General features: G+C 40.9%; 1 protein-coding gene across 1 annotated transcript in view; it reads right to left on the bottom strand.

The window, feature by feature from the left end:
• Window positions 1–11,576: 11,576 nt before the first annotated feature.
• Window positions 11,577–22,483, bottom strand: part of LOC120978832 (sodium-coupled monocarboxylate transporter 1-like) — a 74,169-nt gene continuing 63,262 nt past the window's right edge. Inside the window, exons 11-15 of the mRNA XM_040407206.1 lie at window positions 19,548–19,634; window positions 17,845–18,053; window positions 17,582–17,685; window positions 13,156–13,247; window positions 11,577–12,022 (exon numbers count right to left, since the gene is read on the bottom strand). Of these exons, the coding sequence (XP_040263140.1) occupies window positions 11,921–12,022; window positions 13,156–13,247; window positions 17,582–17,685; window positions 17,845–18,053; window positions 19,548–19,634 (594 nt within the window). The 3' untranslated portion in view covers window positions 11,577–11,920. The remainder of the gene's footprint in view (window positions 12,023–13,155; window positions 13,248–17,581; window positions 17,686–17,844; window positions 18,054–19,547; window positions 19,635–22,483) is intronic.

Below are 22,483 nucleotides of genomic sequence, written 5' to 3' on the forward strand. Positions count from 1 at the left end.
TCATGTGGTTCATATCGACTGTACTACACCACTGACTTGGTGCCTGGGCCTAAATATGTGACAGTGGCCTGTTCCAGCGGTGGGTGACGTGATGCCTGATTCTCTGCTATGACATGAAGACAGATTCTGTGCTGACATAAGGCCAGATTCTCTGTTACGGGACCTCTCTCCTCTGCCTGGGCCTAAATGTGTGACAGTGTCCTGTTCCAGTGGTGGGTGACGTGATGCCTGATTCTCTGCTATGACATGAAGACAGATTCTGTGCTGACATAAGGCCAGATTCTCTGTTACGGGACCTCTCTCCTCTGCCTGGGCCTAAATGTGTGACAGTGGCCTGTTCCAGTGGTGGGTGACGTGAAGCCTGATTCTCTGATATGACATGAAGACTGATTCTGCGCTGACATAAGGCCAGATTCTCTGTTACGGGACCTCTCTCCTCTGCCTGGGTGCCTGGGCCTAAATGTGTGACAGTGGCCTGTTCCAGTGGTGGGTGACGTGATGCCTGATTCTCTGCTATGACATGAAGACAGATTTTGTGCTGACATAAGGCCAGATTCTCTGTTACATGACCTCTCTCCTCTGTCTGGGTGCCGGGGCCTAAATGTGTGACAGTGGCCTGTTCCAGTGGTGGGTGACGTGATGCGTGATTCTCTGCTATGACATGAAGACAGATTCTGTGCAGACATAAGGCCAGATTCTCTGTTACGGGACCTCTCTCCTCTGTCTGGGTGCCGGGGCCTAAATGTGTGACAGTGGCCTGTTCCAGTGGTGGGTGATGTGATGCCTGATTCTCTGCTATGACATGAAGACAGATTCTGTGCTGACATAAGGCCAGATTCTCAGTTACGGGACCTCTCTCCTCTGCCTGGGCCTAAATGTGTGACAGTGTCCTGTTCCAGTGGTGGGTGATGTGATGCCTGATTCTCTGCTATGACATGAAGACAGATTCTGTGCTGACATAAGGCCAGATTCTCTGTTACGGGACCTCTCTCCTCTGCCTGGGCCTAAATGTGTGACAGTGGCCTGTTCCAGTGGTGGGTGACGTGAAGCCTGATTCTCTGCTATGACATGAAGACTGATTCTGCGCTGACATAAGGCCAGATTCTCTGTTACGGGACCTCTCTCCTCTGCCTGGGTGCCTGGGCCTAAATGTGTGACAGTGGCCTGTTCCAGTGGTGGGTGACGTGATGCCTGATTCTCTGCTATGACATGAAGACAGATTCTGTGCTGACATAAGGCCAGATTCTCTGTTACAGGACCTCTCTCCTCTGTCTGGGTGCCGGGGCCTAAATGTGTGACAGTGGCCTGTTCCAGTGGTGGGTGACGTGATGCGTGATTCTCTGCTATGACATGAAGACAGATTCTATGCTGACATAAGGCCAGATTCTCTGTTACGGGACCTCTCTCCTCTGTCTGGGTGCCGGGGCCTAAATGTGTGACAGTGGCCTGTTCCAGTGGTGGGTGATGTGATGCCTGATTCTCTGCTATGACATGAAGACAGATTCTGTGCTGACATAAGGCCAGATTCTCAGTTACGGGACCTCTCTTCTCTGCCTGGGCCTAAATGTGTGACAGTGTCCTGTTCCAGTGGTGGGTGATGTGATGCCTGATTCTCTGCTATGACATGAAGACAGATTCTGTGCTGACATAAGGCCAGATTCTCTGTTACGGGACCTCTCTCCTCTGCCTGGGCCTAAATGTGTGACAGTGGCCTGTTCCAGTGGTGGGTGACGTGATGCCTGATTCTCTGCTATGACATGAAGACTTATTCTGTGCTGACATGAAGCCAGATTCTCTTTTACGCGACCTCTCTCCTCTGCCTGGGTGCCTGGGCCTAAATATGTGACAGTGGCCTGTTCCAGTGGTGGGTGACGTGATGCCTGATTCTCTGCTATGACATGAAGACTTATTCTGTGCTGACATGAAGCCAGATTCTCTGTTACGCGACCTCTCTCCTCTGCCTGGGTGCCTGGGCCTAAATATGTGACAGTGGCCTGTTCCAGTGGTGGGTGACGTGATGCCTGATTCTCTGCTATGACATGAAGACAGATTCTGCGCTGACATAAGGCCAGATTCTCTGTTACGGGACCGCTGTCCTCTGTCTGGGTGCCGGGGCCTAAATGTGTGACAGTGGCCTGTTCCAGTGGTGGGTGACGTGAAGCCTGATTCTCTGCTATGACATGAAGACAGATTCTGCGCTGACATAAGGCCAGATTCTCTGTTACGGGACCGCTCTCCTCTTTCTGGGTGCCGGGGCCTAAATGTGTGACAGTGGCCTGTTCCAGTGGTGGGTGATGTGAAGCCTGATTCTCTGCTATGACATGAAGACTGATTCTGTGCTGACATGAAGCCAGATTCTCTGCTATGGCATGAAGAGACTGATTCTGTGCTGACATGAAGCCAGATTCTTTGCTATGGCATGAAGAGACTGATTCTCTGCTGACGTGCAGCCAGATTCTCTGCTATGGGACCTCTGTCCAATTGATATTGGGTCATTTTTATTTTTTGATTTTTTTTTTAAATTCATTTCCCTATCCACATTTGTTTGCAGGGGATTTACCTACATGTTGCTGCCTTTTGCAGCCCTCTAGCTCTTTCCTGGGCTGTTTTACAGCCTTTTTAGTGCCCAAAAGTTCGGGTCCCCATTGACTTCAATGGGGTTCGGGTTCGGGACGAAGTTCGGGTCGGGTTCGGATCCCGAACCCGAACATTTCCGGGAAGTTCGGCCGAACTTCTCGAACCCGAACATCCAGGTGTTCGCTCAACTCTAGTTAACATAGTTTGTAAAACCAGCTTTGAGGGGTGTATTTTCTAAAATAGGGTCATTTATGGGTGGTTTCTATTATGTAAGGACCTCAAAGTGACTTCAGAACTGAATTGGTCCTTGAAAAAGTCTGTTTTGAAAATTTTATAGAAATTATAGAAACTATATAAATTATAGAAACATCCTAAAAAAAATATAATTTTCAAAATTATGCTAACATAAAGTAGACACATAGGGAATCTTAAGTAAAAACTATTTAATGAGTTATCACTATCTGCCTTTAATGAGTAGAAATTCTAATTTAGAAAATTCTATTTTTTCCAAATTTTCTGTAAATTTTGGATTTTTTATAATATAAAGGTAAAAGTTATCAACCCAAATTTCCCCCTAACATCAAGTACGATTAATCAATCTCAGAATAGCCTGGATAAATAAAAGCATTCCAAAGTTACTAGCACATAAAGTGTCACGGCCATGGCCATGACCGTGACTCCTTAACCGCATGCGGTTGCCTGCGGTTTGTTTTTGGTTGTTCAACCACAGGTGAGGGCTGCTTGTGTGTTGCCTCACTTGTGGTTGCCATGGGCAACAAGTGGTTGGAGATTGTCGCAGATAGCAGCCTGAGCTGTGCTAGGCAGCTTGCGGCATCTTCATGCGGTTACACATAGCTACCACTTGGTTAGGTGTGTGTGTGTGCATGTATGTATGTATGGTGTGCACTGTGTTTATGTTACGTGTGCACTGAGACCTTTCCCTTCACTGTGGCTGCTCGCAGCAACGTTTTGTATAGTGTGTACATGTGGTGGCAGTGTCCCAGCCTTCGGGCTGACTCCCAGGACATGGTAGCCACCCATGTCGTTGCCTGCGGCAACAGCCACAGTGTGACTTTCGTTTTGACACTTCCCCTTTAAGGTGGTGTTTTCCCTTCCCTGTGGTTTTGGAAGGGTTAACTCCCTTTCTGTGTGTATGAGTCACGGGGTGTGTCTGATTGTGTGGGTGTGGCCACTTAGGCCTATATAGCCTTGGTGTTTGGAATGGCTCAGTAGGTTGCTTCAGCCATGCTTAGCTGGAGCAGCCTCCTGTGTTTACCAACTGCCAGTGAGAGCCACCCTTGTGGTTCATAAATATTATGTCACATTAAGTTTATGTTCATCTTTATGTGTGATGTCTATGTGATGGTCTGTTGGGATTTTCCTATGTTGTTTAGTGCAGCTTATGGATCTGGATTCCTGTTTGCACAGGGATCCAGTCAGCAAGGCTGTGGCAGGTAGGTGGAACTCGGATAGTTCACCTGCCATATCCGTAAGTCTGTTTGTGTTCCCCTTTTCCCTGCAGCTTGGCCAGTGAGACCCCTGTTCCTCCGTGTCCAGTAGGAACAGGCCGTCTTACCTTGACTCCTAGTCCAGGGACCGGTCGGAGGGTGAGTTAGGGATCCGAGGTTCCGGAGCATGGGTCCTCCTACCTTAAAGGTCGGCCCATGCAGCTAGGAGTTAGGGTCAGGTTAGGGACGCTTTAGGAGGTGACCTGCTCCCTAATCCTGTTGTCCTGGCGAGCAGCCATAACATCACGTGGCATCGCACGGCTGAGGATTTCCCCCATCCTCAGCCGTCAAGTGACACATGTAAGATTTGCAAAATTTAGCCTGGTCACGAAAATGAAAAATGGTGTGGTCTTGAAAGGGTTAATAAAGGTAAAACATATTGACTCAAATTTATCACTAACATAAAATACAAAGTGTCACGAGAAAACAGTCTCAAAATGGCTTGGATAAGAAAAAGCTTTCCAAAGTTATTACCACAAAAAGTGACACATGTCAGATTTGCAAAAATCGGCCTGGGATTTAAGGTGAAAAGTGTCTTGGTACTTAAGGGGTAAAGCAAAATGAAAAATTATTTTCACCTTTTACATTTTCACAATAACAAAAAAGGAAAAAGACTCGAAACAAAACTTTGGGCACCCTGCATGGTTAGTACCTAGTAGCACCCCCTTTGGCACAGCTTGTAAATGCTTTTTTTAGCCAGCCAGGAGTGTTTCAATTCTTGTTTGAGGGATTTTCATCCATTCTTCCTTGCAAAAGTCTCCCATTTCTGTGAGAATCATGAGCCGTCTTGCATTCAGTGCTCTTTTGAGGTCTATCCACAGATTTTCAATGATGTTCAGATCAGGCGACTGTGAAGGCCATGGTAAAACTTCCAACTTGCGCCTTTTGAAGTAGTTTAAGGTTGCTATTTCCTCAGTTTGAAATGTAATTTAGAAATGGCAGTTAACAAGAACAGTGGAGGTCAAGAGAAGGTCTGGAACATGAAGAAATATTTCAGAGACAGCTACTCGTAGCATTGCTAGAAAGGCAAATCAGAAACCCCGCTAGCAGAAGAGTTAACAGAATCTGGAGTTGTGGTACATTGTTCCACTGTTCAGCAACACCTGCCTAAATAAGGCACTCATCAGAAGAAAACCTCTCCTGCGTCCTCACCATAACCACAACCAACTTTATACCTTTTGGAGATCATTTCATCTTCAACTTGCCAAACTGTTCACAGTAAGAGTAATTGCGACCAGGTACCCAAACTTTTGTATGCCACTGTATATAGTATATATGGTTTATGGTGCCTAGATATTAAAAGCATTCATCTGTATGCTGAATAAAACTATTTATCTGGACATTGTGTGCTATGGTGCATCCAGGTGCTGTATACACCTCCTTACACTAAATGATCACTTTACTTACACTAAATGATCACTGTACTTTCAAACAACTTTGCATAACCAATCATTTTACAGGTTAATATAAAGATTTTTTTTTTTTATATCTTATCAGAGAAAATGCCTTTTCAAGAGTTATCAGCTATGTTCACCTCCCCCTTTCTATTCTCTCTGAAATTTAAGAGAAGTCAAACGGTGAGACCAAGATGGGCTGCCTGCTCACTGAAATATTGGATAACATCATCCTTCAAAATTACATGCAGAGGGGGAGGAGGATGGGATGAAGGAAGTACACTGTGAGAAGCAGAGACAGACACAACACAGGAATGAATTCAGCAGATTCAGTGACTAATAGAAAACATTATATCTCACCCCAACCTACTCACACCTCAGTTCTCTATATGGTGTTTCTGGATGATTCTCATACATTCTCAGTAAGTACGAGAGGAAGCAGAATCTCTGTTTCTATGCGCACTCTATGGGAGACACCATTACAAATAGTCTCCACCCATAAACTCAGAGACAACTGACAATTATAGATGTATCCCACAAAGGAGTAAACTGCTTAAAGGGGTTCTCCGGGAATTAAGAAAATATTACTTTATTATAATTATATTCTCAAATACCTTTCATTATTTATAACGGCTCGTTTTGTCTGGGGAGCAATCAACAGGGGAAACAAAATGGCCGCTGTCCCATTAGTTCACTCAAAACCTGTCCTGATCACACATGAGGACAAGTTACTTTACAACACTGAGGTAAAGAGCTGATTCATCCTCCTCCTCCTCTCTACTTGTCAGGGATTATGATACTGAATACAGATGATAAGAACTTTGGCTGAATCTCTGTGGAATTTAGTTCACGGAGAGGACGGACAGGACAGACTGTGGTAATGTGTTGCTGTGGTAATGGTAATGGAGGCTGCATACAAGAACTGCTACTCACCGTCCTCTCATGTCTCCTCATCTTATCTATTCCCACAGAGATTCACCAGTATTCAGAATCATGATTCCTGACAAGCAGAGCAGAGAGGAGGATGAGGCAGCTCTTTTCCTCAGTGTTGTGAAGTAACTTGTCCGGCTATGTGATTAGGACAGGTTTTGTGTGTACTAATAGGACGGCGGCCATTTTAGTTCTCCTAATGATTGCTCCCCAGACAAAACAAGCCATTCTAAGTAATGAAAGGTATTTGAGAATATATTTATTATAAAATAATATTTAAGTATTTTAATTTTTTTTAATTCCTGGAGAACCCCTTTAAATATACCAGATACAAGTCATTCAATGGTCAGATATAGTGCTATATCTGACCATTCTGTAAAGTTATCTAAAAGTATAGGTATGCTTTAAGCACAATACTGCAATATTTATCAGATGCAGTCTTTGGATTGTTTTGCTTAGAGGGAATATTGCCCAGGTCCCAAAATGCTCCACTCAATAGCTGCATAGAAGAAACACTGATGCAGACTACAAACTAGTGTTATGTACAGGACCATGTTTAACGACTTATATGCAAGTTCTGTCTGTGACTATATTATATTTTTAATAGCGAATTAGAGCATTCTGAGTTAATACAGAGTAGTATCTCATTTGCTATCAAAGTAAATTCATATTTGCACAAGGAGATCCACATCTTAAAACTGTGATCTTCAGTTAATTCTTCAGCCTAATTCCTACTAGATGTTTTGAGTCAATAGCCACCAGTCTGCAATATAGGTTCATAGGTTCAAATGGTGTTACCAGTTGCAGATTCTGAAACAATCAAATAAGCATTGCTATTGTCAGGCTGTGCAGGGACGTACTCCCTACTGGGAACACCCAGCAGGACCTTCATTGCAGACTGCTGGCAAATCATTAACTGCAGTCTGTCTCATCCTCCGTTCCACTGTAATATATATATATATATATATATATATATATATACATACATACATATCTACATACAGCATAATGTATTTACATAAATAAGATGTGGCGGATCATTACTCCACTCTTTACACACCCCATTGTTGTCATGATTTTAAAGAGGCAAAATGGATAACCCACAATGAATGTAATACACATTTACACTGAAATTCATGCAGATATTTAAAGGGGTATTCCCATCACATACAATGGGGGCATATTGCTAGGATATGCCCCTATTGTCTGATAGGTGCGGGTCCCACCTCTGGGACCCACACCTACAATTAGAACCGAGCGGGGAGACTTCCTGGGGTCCGTCCACTACCAAGCGCTGCTCCCCACTGCTCCCATAGAAGTGAATGGGAGTGCACCTCGCACGCGCGGCCCCCGCTCCCATTCATTTCTATGGGGCAGACAGAATGGATTGGATTGGTTGCCTTGGATTTTTGCTGCAGATTCTGTGTAAAATACTTGTTAGATTTTTCTGATGTCTAAACATACCCTAAAGGTGGATTTACCCAGTCACCTTTAGTTAGTAGTAACTTGATGTACAATCCTAATCCCAAAAGAGTTGAAATGTTGTGTAAAATGTCAATAAGTGTAAATAAAAACTTCCCAGACATTTACAGACTACTCAAATAAGAGGGGATGCTACACAATGGTAGACATGGCCAGTTCCTTAATTTTCAGAAATGTGTTGCTTTCATCAAGTTCCAAAAGAGTTAATGTTTTCATGAAATGATAAAATGTCTCACTTTCAACATCTGATACGTGGTCTATGGTCTATTGTGAATATAATATGGGTTTATGAGATTTGTAAATCATTGCATTCTGTTGTTTTATATGTGTATGTACATTTTACACAGCCTCCCAACTTTTTTGGAATTTGGTTTGTAAAAATCTAACAAACTGATATAAATTAGCACCTAAAGAAATGTATATGTAAGAACTCCTGTTTATTATTTATATCATTACATTCTTCACACAATAGAATATGTGCAGTAATTGTAATAACCAGAAATGCATCTAATTAACTGATGACAAATGTGTACATCAATAGGTTGAAAATTTACTATTACATCAGAAGGTGGTCACTCTGGTAATGCTTAAAGGGCTGAGCAGGAGGCTTACTTTGATTTCTTTATGCCTGGTTGCCCATTCAAAGGGATATTTTTTTTAAACTCAATAGTCATAGAATGCAATTTTTAAACAATATTTGCCTTTTTTTCTTTTTCATTTTGGCAGTACTATACCACTAAATATTAAATATAAAATATGATAAAATACCAATACAGATAGGTATTCTATTGTTTAGTTTACTACTGCTGTGAAAGGAAAATGTTCTGTTAGCTAAATACTACATAGGTAGAATTAGGATGGCAGTATCTATAAGGATGACAGCTCTATTCTCTAGATAGGCCTAGATCAGTGATGGCTAACCTCCGGCACTCCAGCTGTGGTGAAACTACGACTCCCAGCATGCTCCATTTATTTCTACGGCGTTCTGAGAACAGCCAAGCAAGGGGGCGTCTTGGGTGTTGTAGTTTTACCACAGCTGGAGGGCCGGAGGTTAGCCAGCACGGGCCTAGATAAAGATATCCACAGAAGAGCACTTAGTGTAATGTGTTATGTTCTGATTAAGTCACTCATCCCGCTTCCCCTTCCTGACTGAGAAAGTTAAGTGAGGCTGTTTGCTGAGCTAAAAGTTGAAACAAAGGAGATGAGGCTGTTTGCTGTGCTAAAAGTCCAAAACTGGTTTCACATGGAAAAAACGTGGCTTAAGTGATTCTAATATTTCATTTATTGAATAAAAATAGATTAATAAAAACAATAAAAATTAGATCCAAACATATATACAGTATCCCTAATCGATTACAAAAACATGATTATTTGTAATTGATATATTGTATATGTAAAAGAAACAAAAATGTATATAATAAAAATATATATATATCAATATACCAAGATTGTTGGATTGATATCTACCATAATTCACATTTCATATCAGTAGATCATAGTAAAATGATTTGTGATATTTATTACATAATTGATAATTATTTTATTTTTATTGATAATTAATGATTGAATAGTGAATTATGGTTATCAATAAATGTTATAAATCACTTAATAAGCCACTGAATTATACCAAAGGAATGTATTATAAATATAAGGTATGAGAGTGCAAAGATTTATAAAAAGCTGCAGAAAAAACTATCACCCTTACATACACTATAATCATATAAACATATAGCAGTAGTCTTTCGTTGGTGTGACAGATGATAATTATATACCCAATCTGAGTCTAAATAGTTCACTCTTCTTCTTGTATTAAAGTTCCTATTGGGTCAATACATATTAAATACAAAATTAATAAAAACATGAGAAATAAAATAAAATATTTTCCGTTTATTTAATTAAATACTGGTAAAAAAATAAGAATGGGGGAACCACACTAGCCAACTTTTAACAACGTGACATAATCCATCTATTATATACATTCAACTGAGAAGTGGCCACTTCCCGATTTTTTACAGGACTTTCGATCAGCTGCGATTAATTTTCCAATCAAGCGGCGCACTTTAAGAGGCGGAGGCGAACCACAAGGGACACCGAGAACACGTGGGATGACGAAATTTGCCGGGAACCACAATTCAGTCGCACTCTGCAGGACAAGGCAGTACGGGACGACTCCATAGACAACTGCGGTAACGTGCAAAAAATACTGTTACTGTGGATTACTGTAATACAGGAGAGCGTTTTATCGAGAGTCTGTCAGGATTGAACCTTTGTACCAGTAACTTACCCCCATAAGGAACATACACTCCATAAGGGTGATTTAATTGCATTATCCAGACAACCCATGTTTTGATACCACACTGAGTCTACATGTGCTGCTGTATACAAGTTCTTTATTAACTTATGAGTGACCAACTCTATATTAATTTATAAGTGACTGGCTCATTCCAGCCCCATTATAGGCAGTTTTGAACAGTTATACGGCTTATCTCCAATGGTTAGAGACATACAGTTATCCTTATAGATCATAAGTAAGTAATAGTGGGGCATTCTCTGTAGTATTGAGAACAGTAGGATTTATTAATAAATATGAATATAAAATAAATCGATATCCTAAAATCTATATTAGTTGATTAATTTAGCAGCAATAATAGTGATTACCAAGGACAATAATGCATAGTATATTAAAACCAGTAGTGCAAATATTGCAAAGGATGACTCTTTCAATAGTCCATCAATAGCCTTCAAGAGTTTCCAAATGGGATGTTAATCATCCGGAACCACAGTAGTGCTGAATAGTCTGCACTATAAGGGATATATCAATATATTCAAGTAGTAGTCAGATATCTTCCAATATTTAAAACAATATGTCAAGTAGTCTCCAGTCTAAAGCGCAAGCCAGCGCTGACAATATTCGGAGCGGCGTCCCGCTCACTTAGCTGAGACAGCGGCGTCCCGCTGTGTACTTCAAAGAATGCGATCGCTTACTCTCGCAGACACATACAATCTTATTATTAATCTTAATTATTAATCTTATTAGCTTAATAAGTGATTTATAACATTTATTGATCACCATAAATCTATTCAATCATTAATTATCAATTAAAATAAAATAAAAAATCATACTTATCAACTATGTAATAAATATCACAAATAATTTTTACTATGATCTTCTGATATGAAATGTGAATTATGGTAGATATCAATACTACAATCGATTAGGGATACTGTATATATGTTGGATCTAATTTTTATTGTTTTTATTAATCTATTTTTATTCAATAAATGAAATATTAGAATCGCTTAAGGGTACTTTCACACTAGCGTTGTTTGAATCCGGCGGGCAATTCTGTCCCCAGAACTGCCCGCCGGATCCGGAAAAACACGTGAAAACGGATTACATTTGAATCCTGATCAGGATTCTGATCACAAAAAATGCATTGGAAAAAACGGATCCGCCATCTATGGACTTTAACTTTTTTTGCACATTTTTCGGGTTTAACATGCAAAAGCCAGATGCAGTTTGACTGCAGTTTGGCCGGAGGTAAAAATACAACATGCTACGTTTTTCTGAAAAGCCTGATCAGTAAAAAAGACTGAACTGAAGACATCCTGATGCATCCTGAACAGATTGCTCTCCATTCAGAATGCATGGGGATAAAACTGATCAGTTCTTTTCCAGATTTGAGCCCCTAGGACGGAACTCAGCGCCGGAAAAGAAAAACACTAGTGTGAAAGTACCCTTAGCCTCATTTTTTCCATGTGACACCAGTTGATTGAGTGCCCTCCAAACTATAAAGTTCTTCTATATTTTCTACCATTCTCAGCTGTTTGTAGAAGATTTCATGGGGACAACCCAAAAGTTTTTGTTATTATTAGACAGTATATACAAGACTTATCTAGTCCCTAGGCACCAAATGAGCAAAAAAAAAATCTTCAATGTTACAGAGGATGTCAAGAGGATTAACCCTTTTTAGTGTCAGTTCAAATAACTAATATACACAAATATGACAGTCCTCCAGGCATTGCTCCTCATTTCACTTGAGATAAACTAATATCATCCTGTGAAAATGTGGGATTGTCGTGTCCTTCACCGGGATGTGACTTCCATTCTAAAACTTCAATATTTTCTTTCTATACAATAAAGAAATAACAAATATTTTTATGTATGACAACTACATGAAATTATATTTTTAAAAATTAACTGGATTATAGAGAGATGAGTGAATCTGAACATTCGCTACACTAGGGTTTCAGCAACAGCAAATTTACTTTTATGGAGATATATAAGACAAATCGGTTTGAATAGGGGTTTGTATTAAAGTAGGAACTCCAAATTGTACAGATTTGCTCATCGCTTCTTAGATATGTTAAGGATCTATGAATAAACACTTTCACTTAAAGAAGTTGTCTCCTGTCGACTAAGACATTTCTTCATTTGCACATGTAAATTAATGAAACTTACTATAATATACAATAAGTATTGTAGTTGTCATTTTTGATACGTTGTTACCATATTAAAGGTAATGTATCATCATAAAATGACCTAAAATCATGCAGTATTTACACTGGCCACTAGGCCTAATAATACGTTGAGACTTCCTGTTCTGTACAGGTAACTTTTCAGTAGCCATTGCATTGACATCCCAGGCAGAATTACAATGACAGAAAACACTTCTATATAGATAACACAGGATCCACCACTCACAATAGGTGATATCACAGCTTATCTACTCCCTCCTGATCTCAGCACAGGTCACAGAGCATGCCTAGAAACTCTCCGATAGAAGTCAATAGTGTCTACTATCATTATGTCTATGGCCCATGTGGCTGTTCGAAAAAGAACAGGAAATCTTAACATATTTTAGGTCTAGTGGCCAGTGTGAAAATTCCAGGGTTTTAGGATTAAAAAAAAAAATATAGATAGGGACATGAAAAATGTTAAAAGGTATCAAAAAGTCTAGAAAAAATATGTTTAGCATAAAAACATGTTTTAATTAATAGGTCATTTTCTGATGACCTACTAGAAATTGAGTACATACATTGGCTTAGGGCATCAGGATGCTCAACCTATCCCAATGTCATAAAATTTGGATGAAGCAGTAATTGCTATACGGAAATATTGATAGCATTGAATTTTAAGCATTGAAGATCTATTTTGGAGTATTTTTGGCTATGTATTCTCCTTTATTAGGGAAGGTATTACGGGTGTATAACTGTAGATAGCTATTAAATAAACACTGAAAATTTACAGTTATTCTTCTTACCTTGTTGGTCTTAAAGCAGCGGAGCATGTCTACAAGTACACAATCTTGTCTTCCAAAGAGATAGTCACGATTTATGTTTTGTTTCCATCCGCCTGTAACATATATGCACAGATTTCAGGGCACTTGTCCAAAATAATTAATTCAATATTGTATGGGCATCATTAGACACTTAGATCCTGTGCTGACCAGCACCAAATGATTGAACCAACTTTATTAATTAATGTGTGCTTATGCATACAAGCACTGTTGCCTGACTCGGCCCTGTTTGGAGCAGAATCATGTTCTCCTGCTTGACTTGCTAACCCTGAGTCCTTTCCGGTGCCAAGTGTCTCAGCGACACTGACTTATTATTGGAGTAGCCAGTGTGAAATAGCGAGCAGACCTCTGCTGACAGGCAGGAACTTTTTTTTATGTTTTTTAATCTATATTCACCAGCAATCACTGAATAAAGCAGTTGTGGCAGGGCAATGAGGGAGCAAGTTGCTCTTATTGAATTGAGATACAGGCAGTTACATTGTGTACATAAATTTATTAGGCTACTTTCACACTCGCGTTTTGGGCAGATCCGTCATGGGTCTGCAAAAACGGATCAGTTACAATAATACAACTGCCTGCATCCGTCATGAATGGATCAGTTTGTATTATCTGTAACATAGCCAAGAGGGATCCGTCATGAACTCCATTGAAAGTCAATGGAAGACGGATACGTTTTTTATTGTTCCAGAGAAACATAGAAACATAGAATGTGTCGGCAGATAAGAACCATTTGGCCCATCTAGTCTGCCCAATATACTGAATACTATGAATAGCCCCTGGCCCTCTCTTATATGAAGGATGGCCTTATGCCTATCCCATGCATGCTTAAACTCCTTCACTGTATTTGCAGCTACCACTTCTGCAGGAAGGCTATTCCATGCATCCACTACTCTCTCAGTAAAGTAATACTTCCTGATATTACTTTTAAACCTTTGCCCCTCTAATTTAAAACTATGTCCTCTTGTAGCAGTATTTCTTCTTTTAAATACGTTGTCTCAGTTTCGTCAAGCGGACAGCAAAACGCTGCAGGCAGCGTTTTGGTGTCCGCCTCCAGAGCGGAATGGAGAATGATCGGAGGCAAACTGATGCATTCTGAGCGGATCCTTTTCCATTCAGAATGCATTAGGGCAAAACTGATCCATTTTGGACTGCTTGTGAGAGCCCTGAACGGATCTCACAAACGCGAGTGTGAAAGTAGCTGTCACGGCTGAGGATGGGGGAAAATCCTCAGCCGTGCGTTGCCATGTGCTGTAGGCCTACTCGGCCAGGAGAACAGGATAGGGAGCGGGACACCTCCTACAGCGTCCCTACCCTGACTCTAACTCCTAACTGCATGGGCCGACCTTAAAGGTAGGAGGTTCCATGCGCAGGAACCTCGGATCCCTAACTCACCCTCCGTCCGGTCCCTGCGCTAGGAGTCAGGGTAAGACGACCTACTCCTCCTAGGCACGGAGGAGCAGGAGTCTCAATGGCCAAGCTGTTGGGAAAAGGGGAACTCATACAGCCTTACGGGAATGACAGGCAAACTATTAGTTCCACCAACCTGTCACAGCCTTGCTGACTGGATCCCTGCGCAAACAGGAATCCAGAACCGTAAGCTGCACCAAACACATAGAAAGGTCCCAACAGAACATAACATACAACATCAACACACAGCAGACATAAACATAAGGACAATATCTTTATGACCACAGGGGTGGCTCTCACTGGCAGATAGTAACACAGGAGGCTGCTCCAGCAAGCATGGCTGAAACAACCCACAGAGCCATGCTAACACTGAGGCTATATAGGCCAGGAAGCCACACCCCACAGTCGGACACACCCAGTGACACACACACACACTGGGAAGGAAGTTAACCCTTCCAACACCCGGGAAGGGAAAACACAACATTAAAGGGAAAGTGTCCAACAGTAGCAACCCACTGTGGTTGTTGCCGCTGGCCACGACATGGGTGGCAACCGTGTCCTGGGGAATAGCCCAGAGGCCGGGACACTGCCACCACATGTACAGACAGCCAAACGTTGCCACGGGAAACCACAGTGCAGGAAAAGTGTCAGTGCACACAACACACTACACAGAGTGCACACAGACAAACACAGTGAACACAATACACACACACCTAACATAGGGGTTGCTAGGTGCAACCGCATGCACAGCAGGAAAGCTGCCACAAGCAAGGGTTGTCAGCGGCAACCACAGGTGAGGCAAATACCACTGCCCTCACCTGTGATTGACAACAAAACAAAACCGCTGACAATCGCATGCGGTTGAAGAGTCACGGTCATAGCCATGGCCGTGACAGTAGCCTTACTTGCACCAGAAGAATGGCCCACACAACAATTTATAAGTAGCTATCCTATAACTCAATGTTCGATCTTTTAAACATGCCTAGTGACATGACTTGGATAATAATTAAGCCTGCATCTCATCTGCAGACAGCTGTTTTGGGACGATTGACCCCAATTAGTTTTCTAAATTATGTCACAAGGCCTATTTAAAAGGTCCAACATTGACTTATAGGATAGCTACCTTACATCTGGTAGCATTAGAGGCAGAGATTGTTAAGAGCTCATTTTCATACCCTTTTCCCAGAGTTCTAGAGAGGAGCATTGCATGGTGTATAAGACTTCTCAAGCCACTTAGGTGCTCTCCATAAGGAGATATATTATTCCCAGAACTCACATAGTGTTGAATGGAGAAGTAGCATGTGAGATGTCCTCTCCATTCACTGTTATTGGATTTCCAAAAATAGCTAATCGCTGGCTTGGCTATTTTCAGAAGTCCCATAGTGTTGAATGGAGAGGTTCAATGTCCTCTCCATTCACTGCTATAGGACTTCCAAAGATAGCCAAGTGCACTTACTATACATACACTGCGTGCTCTTCATTCATGGCAGGTCCTCATTTTTTAGACAGAGGCAGGTCCCAGAAGTATGACTGACAGGTATTTGACATTTATAGCATATCCTATCGATATTCCATAAATGTCCAGATGGGACAACCCCTTTAAGTAATAAAACCGGATGGGATAGAGCTAATACACATGTTCTGATCACACTTGTGTTTGTTTTTTCCATCAGAAAAACCTATCGAACCCATTACACATTAGTAGCGGAGACCAATGGATCATAATATCACTGTTATGGATCCTGTAAAGATACGGAACTCATGATATGAACAGAGCTTAAATTATCTATATAATACAGCATATGCCAGATATGGACATGTAAAAAGTAACCATTAAAGAGGTTTACCAGATCAGAAAAATTGGACCACGAGTATAAATGCCATAAAATGATCATTACTTACCTGATTAATCCCTCACCATGCCAGCTCTCCTGTGCTGGCCGCCAGTGTCTGTTTACTATGGTGCACTGTTGACACACTCAACTACCCCATGATCTATTTCATACTGGAGTCCCATTAGGCCAGGTTTATTTGTTTTCCAGTTGCTGCATGTGGCCCACCATGGCTTTACCTTAAAAATCATATGGGTATTGTCCCGCATGGGTGGGTGAGGTTTCAGATACATGCATCAGTTGGAACATGTAAACCTGGCCTTAATTTATGTATGAAATTAGCACTTGTGGCAATCTTTTTTTCTATTAACCTCACTGTGGGTAAAAATTGTGAAAGGCAGATATCAAACATATACCATACTTGAGCCTTGGGAAACCAAGGGAAATCAAATTAGGTCAGACCTTTGGCCTGCCCTTTAATTATAATAAATTGATTAACAGACACTAATGAATTTGTTGGCATCATAATCTCTACTCTGCTGAATGAAATTGCCTGCTACTCTCCCACTTTATTATATGAATTACTCACACCCACTGAAGGAGCATTTGCAATAATAGATGCAGTAGTTTCTTAGTAGGAAACTACTAAGAGGGTGCAACTGTGCCAACTAGCTTACTAATAAAACAGTGTCTGAAGGGTTAGCATCTTAAGAAACCTCTACGCAATTTTTTCTAATATCTCTAAATAACACAGAAGGAAGGAAGTGCACGTCTAAACTCCTGCTCCTACAGAGAGAACAATCAACATTTTGACTCAAGTGAATCCTTCAGAAGACAAACAGTAAAGTTAACAGCTACATTCAGCTTTTCAAGACACTGCTGTAAGGTTAGGGACTACAGTTAAGACATCCATCACCTGATTACCAGTAGTAAAAATTCTGGCCTCATTCTTCAATACTACATTACTACTGCATTGATCCCCAGGGAGCCTGAGGGAGTACACCATGACACAACACTTCATCAGGCCCAGCACCACTCCCATCCTCTGCACCAGCTAGGGGGGGTCGCTGCAATTTTATAACTAATATTGTATGTGTTTTGCTTTGTATTTAGTATTTGAGTTTTATAACAATTTACCAATTCATACATACCTGACAGAAGACTAACAACTGCACCAACAATGAAAACCAAAAGGGTCCCCAAGATGCTGAAGTATAAGTACGATAAAGAATACCAATAATCAGCAAGCACTGGCCTAATAAGATACAAGAATATGAACACGTGTCTTACATGGATAATGACAATTGTATTAATGATATATAATTTTCCAGCAAATTGTAGAAACAAGGTCATTAATAATAAATAGAATTACAAAAATCAAACCATAACCATCAAACCAATGTTACTGACTCACCTCTCACTGGTTTCAGCTTGTACCGCTGTGACAAATGTTGTTACTGTCATTTCAGTAACAGACGTGATGTTAACTGTGTCACTGAAATCACAACCAACAGTCGAAAGTGGTAGAGGTCTGCTACTCTCAGGTAGTGGGGGGTAGATCTGAGCTCCTATTCCAGCCCATAAAGATATAGAAAACGCAACAAGCAGTCCTACAATAGCCCCCTGTAGATTGTGGGGAAAAATTGTATGTTAAATTAGATTATTGTTCCTTGGCAAAAAGCTTTTGTATTTAATGGGAGTCTGTCAGCAGTTTTGACCATGCTAAACTGCTGACAGCACTAGGTGAGGGCTGAGGAGAGCAGCAGAAAACATATCTTTTGTGTAGCTTTTACCATCAGAAATAGTGTGAATATGAACTTTTATTCAGCCAGATTGTGGTCCTTAAGTGCCCAGAAGGCAGAGTGTCAGTGTGAAGTGCTCAATACTCTCTGCATTGAACTGCTTTATAGCCTCTCCCCTTTGTTCTGAGTGACAGCTGTAGCATTCAACCAGACCAGTATAACTGTCACTCAGAACAGAGGGGAGGTACTGTGATGCAGCTCAATGCAGAGAACAGACAGCATTTCACAGCAAAGCCTAGCCTCCAAAGCAATTGCAAAAGGAAAATCTAGCAGAATAAAAGTTCATATTCACATTACTCCCGATGATAAAAAAAAAACTTCACAAAAATATTTTTGTACTTTTCTTCGCAGCCCCTACTTACTGCTGTCAGCAGTTTAGCATGGTTAAAACTGCTGACAGATTTCCTTTAAGATGACATCTACTATAGACCCAGTTCTACCTAAATTAAAAACATAAAGTATGATTTAAACAGCAGCTATAACTATGGAGCCACTTTAATATATCAATTTGTATGATGGGCAATTACATACATCTACTCTGTATATGATTCCTTTTATTAGTAGAAGTCAAAAGCATATGTTCACTAGAAAAAGACCATGTGGCTACTGGGGGACTTAATCCCACTCACTGTTATTGAGTGACAAGTACCTTTGCAGGACTCCCCTGTCCTGAGGAACTGCATTGTTATTATTGCTTCATACACACGACTGTATCCATTTTGCAGTCCTCAAATCATGGATCCAACCCATGTGCATGCCATATTTTTTCACCACGCGTTGTGCTGTCCACATATTTTGCAGCCCCATTGAAATTAATGGGTATGCAAAAAATGTGAATCGGATGAGGACCAAAAATACAGGAATGTGCATGAGGCCTAAACAAGGAAGGGGAATATGTCCATAGAATGGAAGCGGAAGGGGAAACAAACCACCAGGAACTTCCGTTCTGGGTGCCACAACTCAGCTCCAATATGGGTGCCCCCTAACTTCTATGAGCCTGTATTTTGTCAATTGAGAGAGCAAATGGTTTATTAGGATACCTGATATTCCATAGTCACAGCTCATGTACTATATTTCTTCATCCACAGAATACAGCACCATAAACAATTCCTGTATTCTGCTAATAGATTTTGAAAACCAGCTTTTGAGAATTTGATTTCCCCAAAGCTGCTGTTTTACCATTTGGAATAATCCACCTCCACCCTTTAAAATCTCATCCACTTAGCAGCTACTATAAATGCTGTGAATTGTCCACCTGAAATTCCACAGCATATCCATCCCATCTTCATATACCCTTAGAAAACAGAATACTCACCAAAGAATTGCAGAACGGTAAAAACATTCCTAAACAAAACAATCCAAGAAGGGGCCCTCCAACCATAGAAAATATGGACATTGCAGCCTGGGGTTACAAATAAAACACAATGATTTTCACTCCACATGTTACTGAAACACGGTATTGATATTACCATACAGCGGTTTGTGCATAAACTGACCATACTATATATACTATACTATATATGTATATATATACCCATGTTCTTAGCCCTGTTATTTAACTGCATGCATTTCAACATTATGCATTTTGTGCATAATACTTAAAGGGGTTGTCTCACTTCATCAAATGGCATTTCTTATGTAGAGAAAATTAATACACACCACTTACTAATATATTGTTGTTGTCCATATTGCCTCCTTTGCTGGCTAGATTTATTTTTCCATCAAATTATACACTGCTTGTTTCCATGGTTACGACCACCTTGTAATCCATCAGCGGTGGCCATGATTTCACACTATAGGAAAAAATGCTACGGCCTCTCTGGTGGCCAGGAACGTGGGAGCTCATATAGGCTGGTGCTATTTTTTATAGTGTGCAAGCATGGCCACGCTGATGGATTGCAGGGTGGTCGTAACCATAGAAACGAGCAGTGTATAATGTGATGGAGAAATGAATCCAGCCAGCCAAGGAAGCAACCTGAACACTCTGAGTGATTGGGCATCAACTTGGCAAATGAGGTTCAATGTGGATAAATGTAAAGTTATGCATCTTGGTAGTAATAATCTCTGTGCTTCATATGTCCTAGGGGATGTAACACTGGGAGAGTCACTTATAGAGAAGGATTTGGGTGTCCTTGTGGATGGTAGATTAAATTATAGTATACAATGTCAATCAGCTGCTTCTAAGGCCACCAGGATATTGTCATGCATTAAACGAGGCATGGACTCGCGGGGCAGGGATGTAATACTACCACTTTACAAAGCGTTGGTGCGGCCTCATCTGGAATATGCAGTTCAGTTCTGGGCACCAGTCCATAGAAAGGATGCTCTGCAGCTGGATAAAGTACAGAGGAGAGCGACTAAACTGATAAGGGGCATGGAGGGTCTTAGTTATGAAGAAAGATTAAAAGAATTGAATTTATTTAGTCTTGAGAAGAACGTCTAAGGGGGGGACATGATTAACCTATAGAAATATATAAATGGGCCGCACAAAATATACGGCGAAAAAGCTGTTCCATGTAAAATGTGCTCAAAAGACAAGGGGTACTGCCTCCGACTGGAGAAGGAATTGTTCAGTCTCCAGAAGCGTCAAAGCTTCTTTACTGTAAGAACGGTGAATCTGTGGAATAGGCTTCCTCAGGACATGGTCACAGCAGGAACAGTGGACAGTTTTAAAAAGGGTTTAGACGAATTCTTAAAAGTAAAAAACATAAATGCTTATGAAAATGTGTAGAAATCTGAGTCTCACTTCCTTCTGGGATTCGCGTCCCCACCTATCCCTTGGTTGAACTTGATGGACATTTGTCTTTTTTCAACCGTATTAACTATGTAACTATGTAACATGGATAATAACAATATATTAGTAAGTGGCTTGTATTAACTTTCTCTACATGATAAATGCCATTTGCTGAAGTGAGACAAACCCTTTAAACAACAATCTATGTTTTGTTGGGTCAAACACGCATAGTGGGGTGCTTCTTAAGATTCTCTCCACTTTATGATAAATAAAATGCAATTGAAGATATTTCACAAAAAACAAGCCCTCAAGCTGATCTGTGAATGAAAACATAAAAAGTCATTTTCTCAAAGGTCTTTATTTTAAAAGTAGTAAAACATAAGAAAAACTATATAAATTTCATATCATCATAATCATACTGACCGCAGAATAAGGTAATTGTGTCATTGTTTAATGCACAGTGAACACTGTAAAAACAAAACCCCTAAAACCCTAATGAAATTTTTTTTCAACTTCACCCCACAAAAGCTTTTTTTACCCATGCCAATACATGATATGGTAAATTAAATGGTGCCGTTAAAAAGTGCAACTTGTTCACAACAAATAAGCCCTCGTGTGTGAATGGAAAATCAAAGGTGTTCTAGACTCCTGATATTGATGGCCTATCTTCAGGATAGATCATTAATATCTGATCGGTGAGGACCTGACACTCCACTACACTTTGTGTTTCCTGATCCATTTATGCCTCATTCACACGTCAGTGTTTGGTCAGTGATTTCCATCAGTGATTTTGAGCCAAAAACAGGTGCGGCTCTAAACACAGAACAGTCGCTAAACTTTCCCTTATACCTTATGTCTGTGTGGCCTACACTCCTGGTTTTGGCTCACAATCACTGATGGAAATAACTGACCAAAACACTGACATGTGAATAAGGCCTCATGCACACGACAGTATTTTTTCACGGTCCGCAAAACAGGGTTCTGTTGGTCCATGATCCGTGACCGTTTTTTCGTCTGTGGGTCTCCCTTGATTTTTGAAGGATCCACGGACATGAAATAAAAGTCGTTTTGGTGTTCGCCTGGCCGTGCGGAGCCAAACGGATCCGTTCTGACTTACAATGCAAGTCAATGTGGACGGATCCGTTTGACGTTGACACAATATGGTTCAATTGCAAATGGATCCGTCCCCCATTGACTTTCAATGTAAAGTCAGGAGTTAATATACCATAGGATCGGAGTTTTCTCCAATCCGATGGTATATTTTAACTTGAAGCGTCCCCATCACTATGGGAACGCGTCTATGTTAGAATATACCATCGGATTTGAGTTAGATCGTGAAACTCATATCCGACAGTATATTCTAACACAGAGGCGTTCCCATAGTGATGGGGACGCTTCAAGTTAGAATATCCTACAAACTGTGTACATGACTGCCCCTGCTGCCTGGCAGCACCCGATCTCTTACAGGGGGCTGTGATCCGCACAATTAACCCCTCAGGTGCCGCACCTAAGGGGTT

The sequence above is a fragment of the Bufo bufo genome, chromosome 1 (assembly GCF_905171765.1).
Source record: "Bufo bufo chromosome 1, aBufBuf1.1, whole genome shotgun sequence".
Lineage (NCBI taxonomy): Eukaryota > Metazoa > Chordata > Amphibia > Anura > Bufonidae > Bufo > Bufo bufo.